Source organism: Cydia pomonella, chromosome 1 (genome assembly GCF_033807575.1).
Source record: "Cydia pomonella isolate Wapato2018A chromosome 1, ilCydPomo1, whole genome shotgun sequence".
NCBI lineage: Eukaryota > Metazoa > Arthropoda > Insecta > Lepidoptera > Tortricidae > Cydia > Cydia pomonella.
In genome coordinates this window covers 13,133,601-13,154,085 of record NC_084703.1, presented here as the reverse complement: position 1 = coordinate 13,154,085, position 20,485 = coordinate 13,133,601, and the positions used below count along the sequence as shown (strand labels likewise).

Sequence of the window (20,485 nt, the reverse complement as noted above, 5' to 3'; positions counted from 1 at the left end):
GTTCAAATCCTGGTAATGGCATTTATTCGTGTGATGAGCATGGATATTTGTTCCTGAGTCATGGGTGTTTTCTATGTATTTAAGTATATATAAATATTTATATATTATATATATCGTTATCTAAGTACCCTCAATACAAGCCTTATTGAGCTTACTGTGGGACTAAGTCAATTTGTGTAATAATGTCCCATAATATTTATGTATTTATAATGTTATTCTGCAATTAAATGAAGAGTTTATATCTTTACTATCAATTTTATCCTTTTCTTACCGACTATCCAGTGTACCGGCTACATTTAAGATGCAACAGGAGTGATCATTTCTCCATACAAACGTACTCGACTGTTTCCTCCGTGGATTTTTAAGCAAAAACAATGAATTCTTGACCACAGATTATTATTATTAATATCTGTGTCGGACTGTTTTGCTTTTATGATATTTCTGTTTCTTATGGCGCTAGTGCACTCCAAATATTCGCAAAAACGGCCTAATTTACAAGGCCGCAAAGAGAATCGTGTTATTCAAAACTAAGGGCCTTATCACACTTGCGATTTGCGAGCGAGTTGAAAGCGAGGCGAGCACGCAACGACTTCGCCGCGAGCACGTTACGAGTTCGCCGCGAGTGCGTGACGATTTCACCGCGAGCGTGCAACGAATTCGCAGCGTACTCACGGGAAAATCGCTAATAGTGACCTGAGTCTTGAACAGTCAGTTACAAAATGGATTCCGACGAGGAAACACTTCTGTTAGCTTTATTGCTTCGGAGACGTAAGAAACAAAAACAAAGACAGAAGAGACGGTTTTGGGAGGATCCATTTATAATTAATCGACTGCAAGAGAGTGACTACTATGTTCTGTTTTGCAAACGAATAAAAAATAATCCCAAAAGATTTCGTTCCTACCTGCGAATGTCAAGACTTACATTTTACGAATTGTTACAAGTGATCCAACATGACATGCTTCCGCTGACACTCGTAGATAATAAACGTGATAGATAATAAACTAAAGTGGGTAGAAATGAATTTTGCTGACGAAACTTGCTGATATACAGCACGGCGGCCCATTTCTAGTCGCGGCGAACTCGCTGCGCGCTCGCGGCGAAATCGCCACGCACTCGCGACTAGGGATTGCAAACCGGATTGATTTTCAATCCGGCCGGATCCGGCCGGATTTGGGCCATAACCCGGCCGGATCCGGCCGGACCGGATCCGGTTTGGTATAGGAATATCAAAGTTAATTAAATGACATATTTTTCTAGTTTTTTGCGTAATATGTATTCCTAAATCTATAATTTGAAGTTAATAAATAACTTCTTAACAATAAAATAACTCTTAGTAGTAAAAAGTGTGACATTGTCAATATCACTTAAAAACCATAATATGAAATTGGTCATTTATTATATATAACCATTCACAAGTGCTCAACTTTTCGTTTACAATTATAAATTTGATTAGTTTCCAAAGCCCGGTAATGGGATGTGAGGTGGGAATTGGAACTCCTTGAAAAGACAAGTTTTCGTAACTGTTGCTGGATTGAATTCTTTGTAACGTTGACATCCATTCTAGTAAGAAAATAAGATATTTTACTATTAACCAAAATGATATTAAATTTTCCCTCATTTTTTGCCCAAGAAAGTAGTAGGCTGTATGATTTAAAAAATTTAACTTTTTTTTAATATACAGAAAATTATATTGGTCAAATTATAGGGAATGGAACACGACACGACTATCTCATGCGAAAAATAATAGAGTGTAGGATTGAAATCCATCGCGGAAAGGGACTCTCTAAGAAAAGTTACATGGATCAAAGAAAGAATTGGCTAGACGTAGAGTAGCGTGTACCATGAAGGATATTGCATAAGATTGGATGAAATTGTAAATACAAAAGATTCTCTCTCAAATTTGAATTGAAAATAAACAATATATATATAATCGAAGTAAAGTAAAGATTATCAATGTTATCATTTCATCCCATACATTCATTTTCAATACAAACTTACAATCATATATTCATTCACACATGTAACACATATTGATTAGCCCAACTCTAGTCCGTTGAGTACCGCCGACTTAATCCTGCTCATTTGTTTACTTTTAATCTCCTATCACAACCTTATGACACTCTTTTCTTCTCTTTAGCATAAATTACAAATGCCTTCCATGGCATCTCCATCGTTTAATTTTTCCTTCTATTACAGTATTTATGTAATCGTCGTATCTTGCCACCAACATGAAAGGCAACTTCTGGTCCCAGTCATCGTCATAATAAATATATTTTTATTTAACTAAATTTAAACGTTTTCATTCGTTTTATGCTCTGTTCAACTTCATACCTCTCATCCGTCGCCTTTTCCTCATCTAAACCGCACAGTGCGTGCTGTATTTAGGCGTTTTTTTTTATTGACCGGATCCGGTCCGGATCCGGTGATTTTTACCGGATCCGGTAGCTCCTGAAAAGTGCCGGATCCGGCCGGATTACCGGATCCGCCGGACCGGATTGCAATCCCTACTCGCGACGAACTCGTTACGCGCTCGCGGCGAGATCGTTACGCACTCGCGGCGAACTCGCCGCGTGCTCTATTCGCTTTCAACTCGCTCGCAAATCGCAAGTGTGATAAGGCCCTAACATCAATAAGCCTAAAAAGCAAAACAGTCCGACACAGATAATTTCATTACCATTTAGATCTCAAAATGTCGTTACATTTGGTTAAGTTTTGGAGGAAGAAACATCGTTTTTTGAGATTTTTACGCAGGATTTTTTGCCTAATCTGGCGTTGTCCTTATCGCACTACTTTTAGGAGTCGCTTCCGTTAGCGAGACGGATATATTCACCTAAAATATTTAAATCTCAGCTCCCGTCTCCTCTTTACAATCGAAAATTATCTCTATTGCTCGAATACGCAAGAGCAAGCGAGGGAGAGAGAGAGGCAGTTAACGATTTTTCGATGTTGGTGGTAGGCTCTTTGCAAATCCTCTAGGGCAGTGGTTCCCAAAGTTGAGTACGAATTCGGGAACCGCCTCTTGGCCGTCTTAAATAGGGAGCATGAAATATTATAAGTTATAAGTACGTACCGGCTATTAACCCGATAGTTCGGCATGCCGTCTTATGTTTCAGGACCCACTCAAAATTTGCTTGCGACCCATAGTTTGGGAAATTCTGCACTAGGGATAGCAAATTGTCATATCTATAGGGTTCTACAGATATGACAATTTGCTATCCACGATATATTTATTTCATCCACGTTTGACTACTTTTGTCTTATTCTAACTAAACTTCTTTTTTACTCTCTGTTGTGTTGATAAAACGCAAACGTCTGTTGAGCCCATTGTGTATCATTGTATTAGGGATTGTAATCCGGTCCGGCGGATCCGGTAATCCGGCCGGATCCGGCACTTTTCGGGAGCTACCGGATCCGGTAAAAATCACCGGATCCGGACCGGATCCGGCAAAATAAAAAAAAACGCCTAAATACAGCACGCACTGTGCGTTTTAGATGAGGAAAAGGCGACGGATGAGAGGTATGAAGTTGAACAGAGCATAAAACAAATTAAAAAGTTTAAATTTAGATAAATAAAAATATATTTATTATGACGATGACTGGGAACAGAAGATGCCTTTCATGTTGGTGGCACGATATGACGATTACATAAATACTGTAATAGAAGGAAAAATTAAAGGATGGAGATGCCATGGAAGGCATTTGTAATTTATGCTAAAGAGAAGGTTAATGTTGTGTCATAATGATGTGATAGGAGATTAAAAGTAAACAAATGAACAGGATTTAGTCCGCGGTACTCAACCGACTAGAGTTGGGCTAATCAATATGTGTTACATGTGTGAATGAATATATGATAACATTGATGATCTTTAGTTTACTCCGATTTTATATTTATATATATATAATTATAATAAAATATTGTTTATTTTCTATTCAAATTTAAGAGAGAATCTTTTGTATTTACACTTTCAACCAATCTTATGCAATTTCCTTCATCTCCTGGTACATGCTACTCTACGTCTAGCCAATTCTTTATTTGATCCATGTAACTTTTCTTAGGGAGTCCCTTTCCGAGATAGATTTCAATCCTACACTCTATTACTTTTTGCATGAGATCGTCGTGTCGTGTTCCATTCCCTATAATTTGACCAATATAATTTTCTGTAAATTAAGAAAAAGTTCAATTTTTTAAATCATACAGTCAACTACTTTCTCGGGCAAAAAATGAGGGCAAATTTAATATCATTTTGGCTTATTTTCTTACTAGAATTGATGTCAACGTTACAAAGAATTCAATCAAAGAACAGTTACGAAAACTTGTCCTTTCAAGGAGTTCCAATTCCCACCCCACATCCCATTACCGGGCTTTGGAAACTAATCAAAATTAATTGTAAACGAAAATTTGAGCACTTGTGAATGGTTAAATATAATAAATGACCGATTTCATATTTTGTTTTAAAGTGATATTGACAGTGTCACACTTTTTACTGCTAAGTTCTATTTTATTGTTAAGAAGTTATTTATTAACTTCAAATTATAGATTGAGGAATACGTATTACGCAAAAAACTAGAAAAATATGTAATTTATTTAACTTTAATATCCCTATACCAAACCGGATCAGGTCCGGCCGGGTTATGGCCAAAATCCGGCCGGATCCGGCCGGATTGAAAATCAATCCGGTTTGCAATCCCTACATTGTATACATCCGCGGTGCCATCAACCAAGCTGTCATAGTCACGCTTCCGTCATTACGTCCAGTGTTGCCCGACATACGATAATTGTCGTACATGTACCATAATTTGGGTTTCGGTATGATATACGTTCCAAAGAGCATTATCGTACACAAAAGTACTATAGTTTCAGCCCTTGGACGATGCCACCTAAACAGTCTAGTAATTTGAAGCAAAAATTTGTCACTTTCAGAAATGGGCTAAAATTAGTAACTTTTGGGTGTTCAGTTCCTTGATGTAAGTTTAAAAGTTCCAATTTCCTGCATACCGTTTGGATCTATCACCAAAATACAAATATAAAAAACTGTTTATTGCACAATTAAGACGAAAATTGTTTTTTCTTTGATCATAACAGTAATTTTAGGGTTCTGCCTTTTTGTTAGGTGTACGATACTTTTTTCAACGGTACAATAATTTCGACATTCAAATATATAATATAATTCTGCTCCGCTCACCTGGCAGCACTGATTACGTCAATTGCTTCTGTGGGCTCTGTGGCTCTCTCTGTGCAAGGAACTCAAATCAGTGAAGTGAATGTAGTTAAAACAAAAAGTAAATGTTTTTGTATCTTGTATGACGCTCGCAGCTTTCTACATGTACCATCTTTGACGTACCTACGTACGTCTATATCCACTATTGTACTGCCCTGAATACCCTATTTCTTAATTACTTGGTGAGTAAGTTGCAATGTTAGTCATCATTGACATTACATGTCGAGACGAAACTTAAAGTACAAGTAAGTTTTTAATCTCTCTTGAAACTGTAAAAAATAATTAAATTTATTCATGTTACGCAGATCGCCAGGACCTCGATATCGTAGAGGAGCCCAATAGATTCACCAGAGATGGAGCCAGTCAGCCAGAAAAAAGTGCTGTTAAATAATGGTGTCGAAATGCCACTCGTTGGATGTAAGTACAAATATTAGCTATTATTAATTGTTGAATTAATTAAAAAATTATTCATGTAAATAAGTAATATTTATGCAATACTCCTGAGTGCTGCTACAAATGGGGGCATGTTAGTTTATTCCCTATTTAGTGAATGTATGGTTGTAATTGTAAGATATACTTGCTTTAACACAGAGGGCTTCCTGTAGCCCTAACATTAGCCCCAACCTCTTCCCCATAATATTGCCACCTATTTTTGATAATGTTGGTGATCAATATTTTACAGCTACTTGTAGGGATACGATGGTTATTCTTGTCTATGTGACAGTGTGTTAAAACGGTATCCATCATGTGGATTAAACCACAACTTCCATACAAAACCACTGAGGATGTTAGATTTACATATATAAAGTGCCTCAAGAAAAATGAGTCACATGTGTTTTCAGGTCGATCCACTCTGAAAAATTGTCCATGTTGTCAAAAAGAGTTTAGAAAAGAAAATAACATATTATCTACTACTGTTACTGAGAATGTAGGAACATTCAGTATGACTTAAGTATTATAAGATTAGAAGTATAAGGCTCACAAGCTAAAACAGTTTTGATACTTGTCACTTAGATTTTACAGTATTTTTGACTGATAGGTGATACAAGACTGTGTTTAACATCAATAATATACAAATAATAAAAATGATTAACTTAGTATCTATGTCTGTAATTAGTTTATGTAGCATCAGATACCATTCTTAAAAAATAGTTAATTTAAGTTTTTCATACAAAACTTGTTTTTTCTCTATTACATTTGTTTTATAAGCTGTATCTATATAAATTTATTACAGGCATAGATACCTCATGTCATGTCATTGTGTGTAAAGTTTGATTACAATTTAACACATGTTTTATAATGAGAACGAAACTCGCATTTTTATGGGAAGGTGTGATTTGGCCAAGCTTGCTGTGGACTCTTAAGCTATATTGGTAAACTTACGCTTATACTTATATTGTTTATTTTTAATTAGCAAAGAGGGATATATTCTCTTACACCCTTTTAAATGTAAGGTCCGACCGAGAACGCTTTTTTTGTCTCAGCCGAGACCGAGACCCAGAATTTATAAAATAGAAATAAAATACGAATTTTGCACTAAAAATGTTTTTATAATCGAAATTCGATGATTTATCAGAAAGAAGTTATCATAATCAATTCGTAGTGCTATTAAATAGTATTTTTAGGGGTCCGTAGCCAAAATAGCAAAAATGGAACCCTAATGGTCTGGAGAAATAATGGCCTGTGCATATATCACAGCCATTTTACTCAAAAGCTATATGATATATTTTATATCCAAATTTGGAACGTAGGTGTAGATGTATTATGTAAGTCGCTTGTTAGTTTCGAAAAAAAATGTCAAATATATTTTCAAATATCCATATAAATGTAACTAAAATTTTAAAAAAGCATTTGGCTCATCATTAGATAGGTCTTTGAAAATACATAAAGGTTGCTAAAAACATTTATTTTTATTAAGTAAATACTTTTGGACATAATCGCTCCAAATAAAATAGTGTGATCCCCTCTAACTTTTGAACCGGGAGAGCAAAACCATTTAAAAATATCTAAATAAAAAAGCTTAATAAGCAAATATTTTTTCAGGAAAATTATTAAGCTTAAGGTTGGTCAAGCCATTTAAGAGTTTTAAAAAAAACTGGTCTTATTAAAACGATGGAAGCGCCACTAACATACGCTCTTTTGCTTGTACGGCTTTTTTGTATTGTATGAAGGTACGGAACCTTGCATTGTGCGTGGTCCGACACGTACTTGGCCGGATTTTTCAGAATGGATGTACACAAAAAGAGGTACAATAACAATAATCAAAATAAAGAGTTTTATATTGTAACCCAAAATGCTTTGCTTTTTCAAATATATTTACTATCAAACTATCCAGTGTCATCTTCCACTCACAACAAGTTACTCATTTATGCATCAATAACTACATCCACAAAACGAAAAGACCTAAATGAACAAGTCATTACTTGCAACCGCGCCTATTCGATCCCAACACTTAGTATTTGATAAGTAATTGGCTTAAAATATGGGTACGAAACCAATCAAAATCATACAAAACGTCACACCAACCGGGCGATGCAACCAACGAGTGGCTTGGACCCCGGCGGTCGTGCTTGAAAAATTCAAATTTACCAATGATAACTCATTGCCTAGTCTCGGTCTCGGCAAGAATCTCGGCCGATTTTGGCCGAGAGCCGAGACCGAGATCTCGGCTCGATTTTTGGCCGAGAATGCCGAGACCGAGACCGAGATCTCGGTTGGACCTTATTAAAATTATCTGATATAATATTTTGTTATTGTTTCAGTTGGTACTTTTCGAATACGGTCTGCTGAGGTTATAATGAGTGTTGTTGAGAGTGCTCTTGCGTCTGGTTACAGACTTTTTGGTAAGAGGCCATACAAATAAATATAGATATTTTTTATATTCAACAATAAATCACACCATATTTGTTATGTCAATATTAAAGTATACTCATAAGAAAATTCTAAAGGTATATACACCATGGGCCAATTAAACCCGACAAATTTTAAAGGTGTATTCTTGACCACATTTAGAGATACAATTGTTAAACAAAGCTTCTTAAAATCGACCTTGATTTAAAGATAATGAACATATTTGTGAAAATTTGTTTCTGTTATTACTTAGTGAAAAATGTGACTTGGTTTATATATACCTACTGACAGACATTAAAGTTTCAAAGTAAACACTCGCAATTTTTATCTGTAAATAAAAAAATGCTTTACTTATTCATTGTAATTTTTTTTAAACCTAGGTGAATAAAAACGTGTTTACAAACGCAGAATATTGTTTTTTGTAAATTTGGCCATAACTCATATAACAGTTTTTGCTCTTTATGACCTCAGGAATGCGTGGTTAAAATCTGTCGGGTTTAATTGGCCCTCGGTGTATACTATTTATGGTGATTGAAGTACAGGCAGGGTGGTGTTTGATTCAATGTTGTTCGTATCTTTAGTGACATATTAAATATATTACTTATTGTTTTCAGACACAGCTACAGTATATGGCAATGAGAAATACCTAGGAGAGGCTCTCCGGTTGCTGCTGCCGAAATTTGGATTAACACGCCAAGATATTTTTATAACTACCAAGCTATGTAAGAACAACACCCATATAATTTTAATGTTGGTTGAAATTCAAATTCAAATTTTACATGAGCTAATCACTTTTTTCTCATTGCAGCACCAAGAGATGCTCACACTAAAGAAATTATAAAGGAAGCTTGCCGTAAGTCACTAGCCAGTTTAGGATTTGAAAAAATTGATTTGTATTTGATTCATTTTCCTGGGATGGCGAATTTGAGTTCCGCTGATATCCAGAACATAAAATTACGCTCTCAAGCTTGGGAAGCTCTGGTTGAATGCTACAACGAAGGATTAGTTAGATCCATAGGTGTCTCAAATTACACTATAAGACATCTCCAGGAATTAGAAGTCCGCAATTATGGAGTGGTCCCTGCTGTAAATCAGGTAAAAAATCTAACCGAGTTATGTATTTAGACAAACAGATAATGTTGATCTTTATCTGACGAATGATAGTTTTAATCATCAAACATATTACGCAAGAAAATTTCATTTATATATCTTGCTCTTTTACTTCACAGGTCGAGTGTCATCCATACTTTCCACAAAAAGAACTGCTAATATATTGCCAAGGAACTGGCATAGCCCTACAAGCTTACTGCTCGCTCGGAGGCACCTCTTCAGGTATAGCTTCACTAATCCATGATCCTGTGGTTATCAACGCTGCCCAAAAACTAGGTGTTAGTAGCGGGCAACTGCTGTTAGCCTGGGCTACACAGCAAGGAATAAGCGTCATTCCAAAATCAACTCATGCGGACCGAATCAAAGAGAATATCTCTCTTAATTTTAAAATACCCGATGAATATATGAAAGCCCTAGATAAACTTGGGGCCAAAAATACAAAATATGCTTGGGATCCATCAACTGTTGCTTAACTTCGCTAGATCTAAATGTCAGCGGCTTATCTATAATGATTTACAGACAAATTGACTATCATGTTAATTCATGTTACAGGGAGCGTAGCCAACAAGCCAATCGTTAACGATCCGTCGCGAACGAAACGCAACTGTCAGTGTCGCACTAATATGGAAGAGTGACAGAGAGAGAAATGACTACGCTACGCTACGCTACGGAGCGTTAACGATTGGCACGTTAGTAAAGCACCCCTAGCTTACTTAAAAGATGTAACTAACATAACAAATTACGAGTTGTGTGCGTTGTTTACTTATGAGGAGGTATTAAGATGACAGCGGAGGACCCGTGCGAAATCGCCTTTTCATAAAAACATAGTCCTCATTTTCCTCTCTAGATATTAACATTACTATTGAAAATGTTTTTACTCAATTGCTGTGTATTAACCACGGCTGCCCCCACGTTTTCGAATTTTGAATTATTATAAGATCAAGGAGCATTAAAAAATTTGGATTTGATCTGTTTTTCACTCCTTATGCATGTTTACAATAATCAAGAATATTTAAAAAAATCAATCGTGGGCACAGGTATGGTTACATCAAATTATGTAAAGAAATAGATAAAATGGGGACTACGTTTGTACAGAGAAGGCGTCATTTATCCCTTTGCCGATAGGGATGATGATACATGTTGAATTTTATAACAAAATCTAGTAAAATAGATAGCAAATGAGCAATTTATCTCAAAAATGTGTATATTAAAATAATATATGGGAATGTTAAAAAAAAACAGGACCTAAAAGTTACAAAATTTATGTTTCTTTTTCTTCCAAAAAGGAATAGAGTAAGGGCTGTGGTAAGGGTATCAATGAAAATGTTGTATAGCAACTAAATATATAAACGCAATATTTCACCGACAAAATCGCAATTTTCTAGTTTTTCGCCCTCAGTGACCGTGACGTCACTTTCACTTATTGTTTTGTCAGGAGCGTTTCGCGTGTGAAGTACGACTGTGACCGACTTTGATTATCATTTTCGACTTTTGTATTGGTTTAATGCAATGGGTTCTAGAAACTCATTACTCACTCACTCTTCGTTCATTTGATTCTAATAACAAACCTGATCGAACGATACCATTAATAAAAAAAATGACATCTAGCCTATTGGATGGCTTCTTGCGTTGTCATAACAGAAAGCTTTTGCGTTTTGGTTGCCAACTCTGATACTCTTAACTTTACAATTCATCATAGTAATAAATAATAAATTAGACTAATTAGAGCCTTTAGTAAACAGTATTTTTATTATAATATTTCCAATTTATATTAGCATTTAATGGGTGGATCAACTATTTCTTGTTGTTATTTCGTCCCGTCAGCCAGGGGATAAAAGTAGGTAAGTAGCTCAGTTTGTTAGAAGAAATTATATACCAAGTTCTACAAACACGCTCGACAGATGGCCCGTCATGGAAATCGTTTATGATTACCACCAAAAAGCGTGTTTGGTGAATTGAAATGTCTTAAAATCAGGGTCTAAAGAGTGACCCACGAGAACGTGACTATCATGAATATGGCTTTTTTTATTTTTTTATATTAAAACGTGTTTGAAGAATAATTGATAGAATTTGATTATTCCACGTTATGTCGTTTTGACAAAAATCTGTAGTTATAAATTAGGTATACGTATATACTTACATAGATACTAAGATTTATTTATAAGTTATTCTAATAGTCAGTCGGTATTTTGTAGTTTTTTTTTTTTTTTTTTTTTATAACGATAGGCAAGCGTTTGACCACGATCTCACCTGATGGTAAGTGATGATGCGGTCTACGGTGGAGCACGCAGTTGTCGGTAAAGTCGTCTAATTACAAAGTTGATGTGACTGGACAGTATACTTCTGATGAGAGGTATTCGGTAGAGTTTACTGAGTACGAAATAAAGACTTGTCACTTTCTAAGAGTGTGAGGGGGATAACTCTGACCACAAAGGTGGCGGTCCCGGGTTTCAAATATTACCTAAATAATTAGTCGGCAATTTTTTATCACATTTTTAGAAATGAGGTGTACCATGAAAGCTAATAAAATGTAGAATAAAACAAGCTTTATAACTAAAAGTGTAATTTAATTTTTTTTTTCATAAAGTCGGCGGTACAAGAAATTTTTCTTTTTCTTTGAAAACATTCCATGTGGCTTATCAAATAAAAGAGCTTGTTGAGTAGATTGCAAATATATAACATACTACAATATTTTCACTACTTGGTTTAACAAATTATTAGAAAACGTCCAGAAATTTCACAATGCAGAGTTGACTTTGAACTAATGATTGAATATGAAGGTACAAAATAGATTGGTACAAAATTTTGTTTTTTATAGAATTAATCAATAATCGCGGGTGTACTGTTTTTGATAATAACTTTAAGCACCGGGAGGTACAAATAAAAAATATGGTATGCTTATTGTTTATTTTTATTTAGGTAGGTACACCGGTGTATTCCCATCTGTGCCCGCCCCATGTGACCACTCCCATACAAGAGGCGGGCACAGATGGGAATACACCGGTACATCCGCCATTCTGCCTTTCGCGTATTAGACAATGTGGTTTGAAGTTGAAACTGTTTTCTATTCAACTTGTTTCTAAAAAAAATTTTTAAACACATATCTACGTCTACATTACAATTATGTGTATTGTTTTTCTGTTATTAGAAATATAAATACTTGGGTAAGTGCGGACTAAACTCGTAAGACTAAAATTGTTTAAAAAAAAATGCGTCCATTATTCTTCGAATTTAAAATGAGGCAAGCCCGGTGACAAAAATGGGGAATCGATTGCTATCTCGTAAATTTTACCTGCAATTATAAGGTTTAGAACTAGCCTTTGCCCAAGACTTCTTAAACGTTTAATCAGAGTCCCAAAAACGCAACTTAAAAAAAAACGACTTAAAACTAGGTGATAATATAACGCATTTCATGCTTTAAAACAATACTTACTCTACCAGGGGGCCTAGCTAAGATGACAATCGTTTGCAGAAAACGAAGCGCTATAATTTACATATTATATTATTTACGATTCGTTTCGTTTTCTGAAAACGACGCCTGCCATTTTGGCTAGGCTCCCAGGTAATCATATGGATTCATCTTACGAGTTACTGATGAATACTCATAATGTTTAAAAAACACATTAAATAGTTTGTGAATAGGGAGTATTACTGCAATGTTTTCCCGCCAGAGTGCAGCACTAGCGCCTTTCGTAAACCATAGAGTAACTTTATACATACTGTGCCTTAAACTGTTTTTTGAAAAGTTTTCACAAATAATAAAATATGACATTGATGCATCACGGCGGTTTGTTTATAAAGAACCTACCGGGAAACGCGAAAATTGAAATGTAGTTATCTGCCTTTTCTTTGCTCAAATATGCAAGAGTGATAAGAGAGCAAGAGAGGTTAGATAACGAAATTTCGATTTTCTTATTTCGCGGTAGACCCTCAAATTGTGATGGATTGTGGTAGTGGCGCCCCCTACGCAGAGTTTCGCGTAATATTCCCTAAATTCAAGCTAAATAATAAAAATATCACTATAATAATCTTAGACACCTCATATCTTGTTGTTGACGGTGATACTGTGATATTTAGGTTTTTAAGTATTAGTTACTTTCGTGATTTGTCAACTTTAAAAATATGTATACGTAAATTTAATGTATTACAAATAAGATATTAATATTTGTTGATAAAAATAAATCGAAAATCTGTAACTATCGGATTTCATTAACATTTTTTGGCGGTCCTTGCCAATTAGAAACAAAAATAATTAAATGGTTATTTCTATCTCACTAAAAAACTTCCATATAAAATGTTGCCAAAACGAAACCATAAGGCTCGCACTGTCAAAAAGTTATCAGATGTAGCTTAGTTACCCAAGATTCTAGTCAAAATATGTGGTTTGGTCGTTTCGTTACTACCAGAACCATTGTATAACAGAAAGTAATGAACAATGAATACATTTCTGTCCTTACGCCCATGTGATGTGACCCTAGAATTTTGATGATCATCCATCACTGAGTGAGCGAGTCACTTTTTTTTTTATACATTAATAACATCAAAAGTATAAGAGCTATGGAATTGAAACTTATGTTGAATAAGTCCACAATCCCGAGAATTTTGTTTATCCAAACCAAAGTTAAGAGGGTTGAAAAAAACGACGAAGCGCTTCGAGAAAAGGTAGGTAGTGCCCTTGCGTTTTGCTTGGCTCGTCTTGGTGATATTTTAATTTGTTAGCAGTTAGATACAGTCTGGCTAGCCAAATATTGTTGACAGATTTTTCCTTGTTGTATCACTAATTGTCTATGATTTAAAAAACCTAAATGGGTGAATCAACTTTTTTTGTTTTGTTATCCTGTCCCGTTGTCCAAGGGACAACAGTGGCACAGTTTGTTTGAAGAGACGTTGTATGCCGTTCTATTAACATGCTTAGTAGGGGCCCATTATGGACATTGGTTATAACGACAACAAAAACGCAAGTTTGATACATTTAAGTACCATAAAACCAGTATTTCAATGAACTTTTGTCCCCTGGACAACTAATCGTAACCATGGCAACGAGTGACGCTAAAAAGTTGATTCTCCCAAATGCTGTTGTCAATTTATGACATTCATTCAAATCGCGGTTTATTAGGGGTTTATTTTAAATAATATTAATAATGAATGACTATACCGAGTGGGGCCCGCAAACTATTATTTAAGCTCGTAAATAATTACGAAAATGTGCGAAGTTGACGTGAAACGTTGTATAACGAAAAACTGCTATGTTTACAATTCGTAAACAATTTAGTAGATTGGTGCTCTATTACTATTTTGATACTTTAAGTTCTAGTTCTAACATTTGCCTTTAACAGGCTATAACTTTAAATTAAGTACGTGAATTTATTAATACCTGAATCTCATGGACAAGTGTGTAAAAAAACGGATAAACTAGAAGTCCTGGAAAATATCAATAAAATACAAACATTGGAACGTAACGAGTTACTGAAAACCAATATTTCTAAATATTGGTCAAAAAGAAATCCGTGGAGTGAAGTGACTCGTCAGTAGTAATTTGATTTAACAATATAATATAATATATATATATATTATCTAGGCGAAACATGACTATATCTTTGTATTTTACATAGTGGTAGAAAATAATGTGAGCTGACTTTGAGTGCACGTCAACGTGTATTTAACTGATTTTCTTGGGTACCTTACGTGTGCACAGAAAATCAAAATTATGTTCTCGTATCAAAACTATAATTCCTACTACACAAAGTGTGACCAGCCCAAGATTTTTCTAAGTTCTCGCCAAATATTTGTGTAATATTTCGGTAGCCAGTCTCTAGAACCATCTAAAACTAAGATGGCCGTAGTTATCCAGAAAAAAACCAACACCAACTACTAAATCCACCGAGTTATTAATTATAAGTGAATAAATCTCCGCGGGTGTCAACCCTGCGATATATCCGTGACGATGTGCGCTCGCTAGGTGGGTTCTTTGGCTTTGACGGTGGTATTCTATAGCTGCGTATAAAGATAACTCGCCCAGCGGGTTGCCCGGCATCCGGGTTGGTTCCTTTCCAAAATGGAAACATTGTTTACTTCTGGTGAAATTCCCAACCTTTTCCAAACTTTTCGTGGATCTATTCGCGTTGCCAATCGTTTCTTTATTATTTTATAAATATTATTCTTGCGGTCTTCATCATGGTTTAAATATAATGGGTCGAAAATCTACTTTAATGTTTGCACTGAGTATTTTATTGATCAATTGATCAACCTGTTGTTCCAACGCAAAATAATGGGAGATAATACCGCCTTCACACAGCCGCCTCCAAGGGTACCTTACCTGTAAAAAAAAAAAGCTTTTTGCGTTTACTTACAAAGTAGATAGTTGCACGGTGGGGCTCTCTATGAACACTTTTCCAAGGCTAATGCTGACGTATTGAGCAATCGCGAACACTAGTTTTTCTTCTTTGAGACATTTAATTATCATCAGCTTTTCAAATGGCTCCAATAGATCATTCCAGTTTTTTATTGGCGGACGCTTATTGTTTCTATCTACGTGAATGTCCTGTGAAATTATTAATTAGGATTATGGTTCGCTCAGTATTTTATTCACGACAGAGTCATTATGTCAACAATAAGCTTTTATTTTAGGTACTCTAACCGTAGCACAATACTTATAAGAAATTACCACTTTAAACGATCCTATTTGAATATGGATCTTCTTGAGACAGTCTTCTACGATTCCTTGAAAACTAGGGTCCATTTCATTCAAGTGATTAGCTTGCAACCATATTTGTTCGGTGAGTGACTCGATTAATGGTTTTTTTGGTGGAACCTAAAAAAGAACATTGACTAAATATATACGAGGGTCATGCCAAAAGAAGTTAGATACTCTATGGTCATTTGATCGATACTGGCCAGTTATACACCATTGTAAAGGTAGGTTATTTGCTAATAAATTCAAATATGGAACACTCGGAAAATGTTAGGATTCCTTTTTTAATTATTTTTTTTCTGGGTAATTTTGGAGGGAAATTTTCGCAACAATGGAGCTCACTCGACGTGATTTTCGTGTTATGATTTATTATGATTTTAAAAAAGGTTTAAAACCTCAAGAGTGTTTTGAACTTTTAGTTTCAACTTTGGCTTTCTGCTTGTTCACGTGCAACTGTTTTTAATTGGTTTGCTGAATTTAAAAGGGGACGAGAGACCTTTGAAGATGAGGCGAAGACCGGACGGCCGCCAACCGCAGTCACTCAAGAAAACGTACAGGCTGTGGAAAAAAATGTTCGTGCGAACCGACGAATTACATATGCAGAGCTCGAGCGTGAGCTGGGTATTGGATCAGCAGCATTGCAAACTATAATTCATTATCATCTGGCCCTTCATAAGCGTTGTTCAAGATGGGTGCCGCACAAACTCACCGATTTGCAAAAAGACCGCCGCGTAGATTGGTGCAAATTTATGATAGATAAATTCGACGCTGGCGAGAAAAAAAATGTATATGATATACTTACAGGTGACGAAACATGGCTATATAACTACGACCCCGAAACAAAGCGGCAGTCCACAGTATGGTGTTTTGAAGATGAGCCGACGCCAACAAAATGTCGCCGAACCCGAAGTACACAAAAACAAATGATTGCCTCATTTTTCTGCAAGACGGGACATATTGCTACGATAGTGCTAGAAGATCAAAGGACAGTCAACTCTGAATGGTATGTGACAGTTTGTGCCCCCAGAGTACTGTCAGCTTGGTGTGACAAGCGGCCGAAATCGGGAACTCAGCACCTGCTCTGGCACCATGACAACGCTGCCCCTCACACTTCTGCTAGAACACTTGACTATTTCAGCTCAAAAAACGTGACTATCTTGCCCCACCCGCCATATTCCCCCGACCTAGCCCCTTGCGATTTTTACTTATTTCCCAAAATTAAAGAAAAATTAAAAGGAAGGCGATTTGAGAACAAAGAAGATGCCCTGGCTGCGTATAATTATGAAATTTCTGAGGTATCTAAAGAAGAGTGGTCATCGGTATTTTCTAAGTGGTTTAGACGGATGGAAAAGTGTATACGTGTTCACGGTGACTACTTCGAAAAAATAGATAGCTGTAATAAAGAATAAAGTCGGTAACTTTTGAGTATCTAATTTCTTTTGGCATGACCCTCGTATATCGTGTCTGTCGATAACGTGTTTCTGATAAAACTTTTAGGGAAGGTACATAAAACTTACATCTAAACATAGTTTCAAGTACGAGTGTACTTGCTGCTGAGCAGTTATCGCCCAGACTATATAGGTACAAAATTAGTTTACTATCAACTTATTTGTAAATAGGTATCCGGTAAAGTAGAAGTACTAGTGCTCGACGCTGCACTAGTCACCGACATGGGTACTTTATTTCATGAAAATAAAGGTTAAATTTAAACAACGAAGATTTTTCTGTTTTCGAACTTAATCCTTGTCACTTTGACATAAAGTGCCCATATCGAGTACTAGTGCAGCGTCGAGCACTAGTGCTTCTACCTTATATGTCCTCCTAAGGTCCAGTCATAGGTATGTACACCAAAAAAATATTTGCCAGTGAAATTTGAACCCATGATGTAAGAATATATATATATATATAGTTGATTTTGTTTTGTTCGAAAATTGATCTCTGCAAATGGCTCTCTGTTCCAATTAGAAACGATTTAAATTTCATCGAACTTAGTCACGAGACTATTTCCATAGAGTCCTTAGTAGACCTTAAGTTTCGATCGGCGTTTTCTATCAACGATTGTAAAATTGGCTAAGGGCCCCTAAAGTTGGTAATCTATTCGTTAGATATCTGGTAAAGGCCTGCTGGTTGTACTACTCCAATTCCTTAAAAGGCAGGCTAGTGCTGATCGATTCAGATATTTATTATTTTACCACTTAGATGGTTGGCAGTCCTCAACTGTGCGTTTTTACAGGAACTTTCTGCCTCGCACTGCTAAACTGTGGAATGAACTGTCGCCTGCGGTATTTCCGGACCGATACGACCTTCAAACCTTCAAGAAAAGAGCGTACTCCCATCTTAAAGGCCGGCAACGCACTTACAACCCCTCTGGTGTTGCAGGTGTCCATGGGCGGCGGTAATCGCTTACCATCAGGTGATCCGCCTGCTCGTTTGCCTCCTCTACCATAAAAAAAAAAAAAAATTCAGGCTTACCACTGAAGTGCCAGCTGCACCTCTCAGAATGAAGTTCCATTGATCTTGACGAATCAAGCCAGCATTAAGGTATATGGCCGTGTTGAGCAGGAAGCTGAACACGAGCTTGTGCCTCTCGAACAGTCCTCGAGACACGTTTTGGTAGACGTTTAAGGTAATCTCGCGGTAAAGGATTTGTAGCCGCGTTTCAAGGACGTCACTTTTTTCGCTCCTTTCTATTACTTGATTGAAAACCTGCGTTTATATAGAATGTGTTTATATATAGAATATTTTATGGCTATAGCAACACAATAATGACTTGTTAACTAAATATGCAGTAGGTAGGTACTTGAATATTTTTACCTGATTAAAATACTTCAAGGAGAATTGATACATTGGGTCAATGTCAGCCAGCTGTGCCACGGCAAAATATAAGACGGCACCCCTGGTCGCAACGGGTCTATATTTCTCTCTTGCGGCAGAAATGCTGATCTCAGTGGCTTCGGTTTCTTCCAGTCTGGCGTTTATGATTTCCGAAGTTTCCTGTTATGATCACATTGATCACGTATATGTGAAGGTTAGGTACGTATTCATTATATAGTATAGGTATTAATTTAGTATTCACCCATCCAGCTTACTAAATAAATTAGCTCTGGCCTGCGGCTCATACAAATCTACAGGCCGTGCAGAAAGTCCGACAAATTTCGAAATGATGAAGCTCCCAAGCTAGGTTCACACGAGGTTAATTTTTCGCGTCTATGCGGGAAAGCCGTCTAGCCGTGTGAATGATTTTGAAAATACCATACAAATGTTGCTGTCACTATAGTATTCGATAAAATCCCGTATACGGCATAAGAGAAAAATTTACGCCGTGCAAATCTAGCCGAAGGGTGTGCGTTATGCCGCGCGCCGGGTGTGGGAGCAGAACTAGGCTCCTCTACCCCCGAACTTAAGGGTTTCGTTGTTAACATAGAATTTACCTAACACACCCACCTTACTCTCGTTGAGCGTTTCGATAAGTTCCTCGTCGTCGAGAATGTTCCCCGAAGAGGCGTAGAGCAGCTTTAGTATCTTGTCTTCTATCTCTAGCAGGGTTCCCTTGTCGGTGTTGATACGGACTATTAGCTCTGTGCGCAACAACTCCAAGTCTGGCCGCTCTAGTCTCACCACATCACTAGTTTATAAAACACTTTTAGAATACAAATAAGTTCAAGATAAAAATAGTTTTGCTGAACAGTATACAACATTGATTTAATTTTATATAATTGATACGAGTATAATTGACTATATATTGATTGATATAATTGATCACTTATCGAGTTATCCAAACGAATTAAAAATACCAACAGAGTAAGAGAACAGAAAAATAACAAATATATGTAACTCTAAACTTTTTATAATTGCATATACATTAACATATTTTATCATATCAAAACAGTAGGTATCACAACGAAAATACATATTTCGTAAACTTTCACATCTACGAAGTAAATTCCCCAAAGCGGGTAACCCTCTAATGATGCTACGTGCTACGGCGTAGCAGGACTGACATCCGAACTTTAAGAATCTGAATTCGCCTGTGCATCTCACGTACACTTGTATTTTGCACAATCTCAGTACAGCTCGCTCACACCACATTGAATAAAAGAGAAGATACCACCTGAGATTGAACCAAATCAAGATCCGACTCAACGAAGCCGTTTCAATGCAAGGTTAAAATAAAATTATAAGTTGGTGCCGTATTAAAGGGGAGTAACGAATATAGTAAAAGTCACTAACGCCAAGAGCTGATCCTCCAATCCAGACAGAGTGACTGTAAAGTTGACTAGCGTCACTTGAATACATATTTCGGGCATATAGTGTGGGTTGGCGAGTTTGGTAGTCATGTACAAACGGAAATTGTTGTCGTATTCTATGTCACTGTCACCCAAGTGTATGAGAAGTCTTCCGGCCTGTGTGAAACACAAATAAGAATGTATGGGTACTAACAATATCTAATTATAAAAAATAATATTAAATATAATTGAGGACAAAACCTCAATATAGAAGACGAATCTTCGAGCGACTTAGATTATTATCACAAGGATAACGTAACAATTTTTACAGTACATATGGTGCTACTTTACCACACTAGTGCGAAAATTAGCATATTACGTTACTATG

At 36.3% G+C, this 20,485-nt stretch overlaps 2 protein-coding genes across 3 annotated transcripts in view; one reads left to right on the top strand and one right to left on the bottom strand.

The window, feature by feature from the left end:
* The window catches only part of LOC133515644 (dynein axonemal heavy chain 6), a 101,559-nt gene that overhangs the window by 13,310 nt on the left and 67,764 nt on the right, over nucleotides 1–20,485 (bottom strand). For both annotated transcript variants that reach the window (XM_061848218.1, XM_061848224.1), the window contains 6 exons: nucleotides 20,102–20,274; nucleotides 19,316–19,496; nucleotides 18,686–18,865; nucleotides 18,344–18,577; nucleotides 15,845–15,991; nucleotides 15,531–15,721 (listed from right to left, as the gene is read on the bottom strand). In XM_061848218.1, the coding sequence (XP_061704202.1) occupies nucleotides 15,531–15,721; nucleotides 15,845–15,991; nucleotides 18,344–18,577; nucleotides 18,686–18,865; nucleotides 19,316–19,496; nucleotides 20,102–20,274 (1,106 nt within the window). The remainder of the gene's footprint in view (nucleotides 1–15,530; nucleotides 15,722–15,844; nucleotides 15,992–18,343; nucleotides 18,578–18,685; nucleotides 18,866–19,315; nucleotides 19,497–20,101; nucleotides 20,275–20,485) is intronic.
* Nucleotides 5,192–10,919, top strand: LOC133515678 (uncharacterized oxidoreductase YtbE-like). The gene is made up of 6 exons (XM_061848230.1): nucleotides 5,192–5,402; nucleotides 5,526–5,637; nucleotides 7,983–8,063; nucleotides 8,685–8,792; nucleotides 8,879–9,165; nucleotides 9,300–10,919. Exons 2-6 carry the CDS (start codon nucleotides 5,574–5,576, stop codon nucleotides 9,651–9,653), a joined length of 894 nt encoding a protein of 297 aa, XP_061704214.1. The 5' UTR covers nucleotides 5,192–5,402; nucleotides 5,526–5,573; the 3' UTR covers nucleotides 9,654–10,919.

Coding starts and splice junctions, on each gene's coding strand:
- LOC133515678 (XM_061848230.1), top strand. CDS start 5,574: ATGGAGCCAGTCAGCCAGAAAAAAGTGCTGTTAAATAATGGTGTCGAA. Junction 8,064..8,684: donor GTCTGGTTACAGACTTTTTG/GTAAGAGGCCAT, acceptor TATTGTTTTCAG/ACACAGCTACAGTATATGGC. Junction 8,793..8,878: donor TTTTATAACTACCAAGCTAT/GTAAGAACAACA, acceptor TTCTCATTGCAG/CACCAAGAGATGCTCACACT.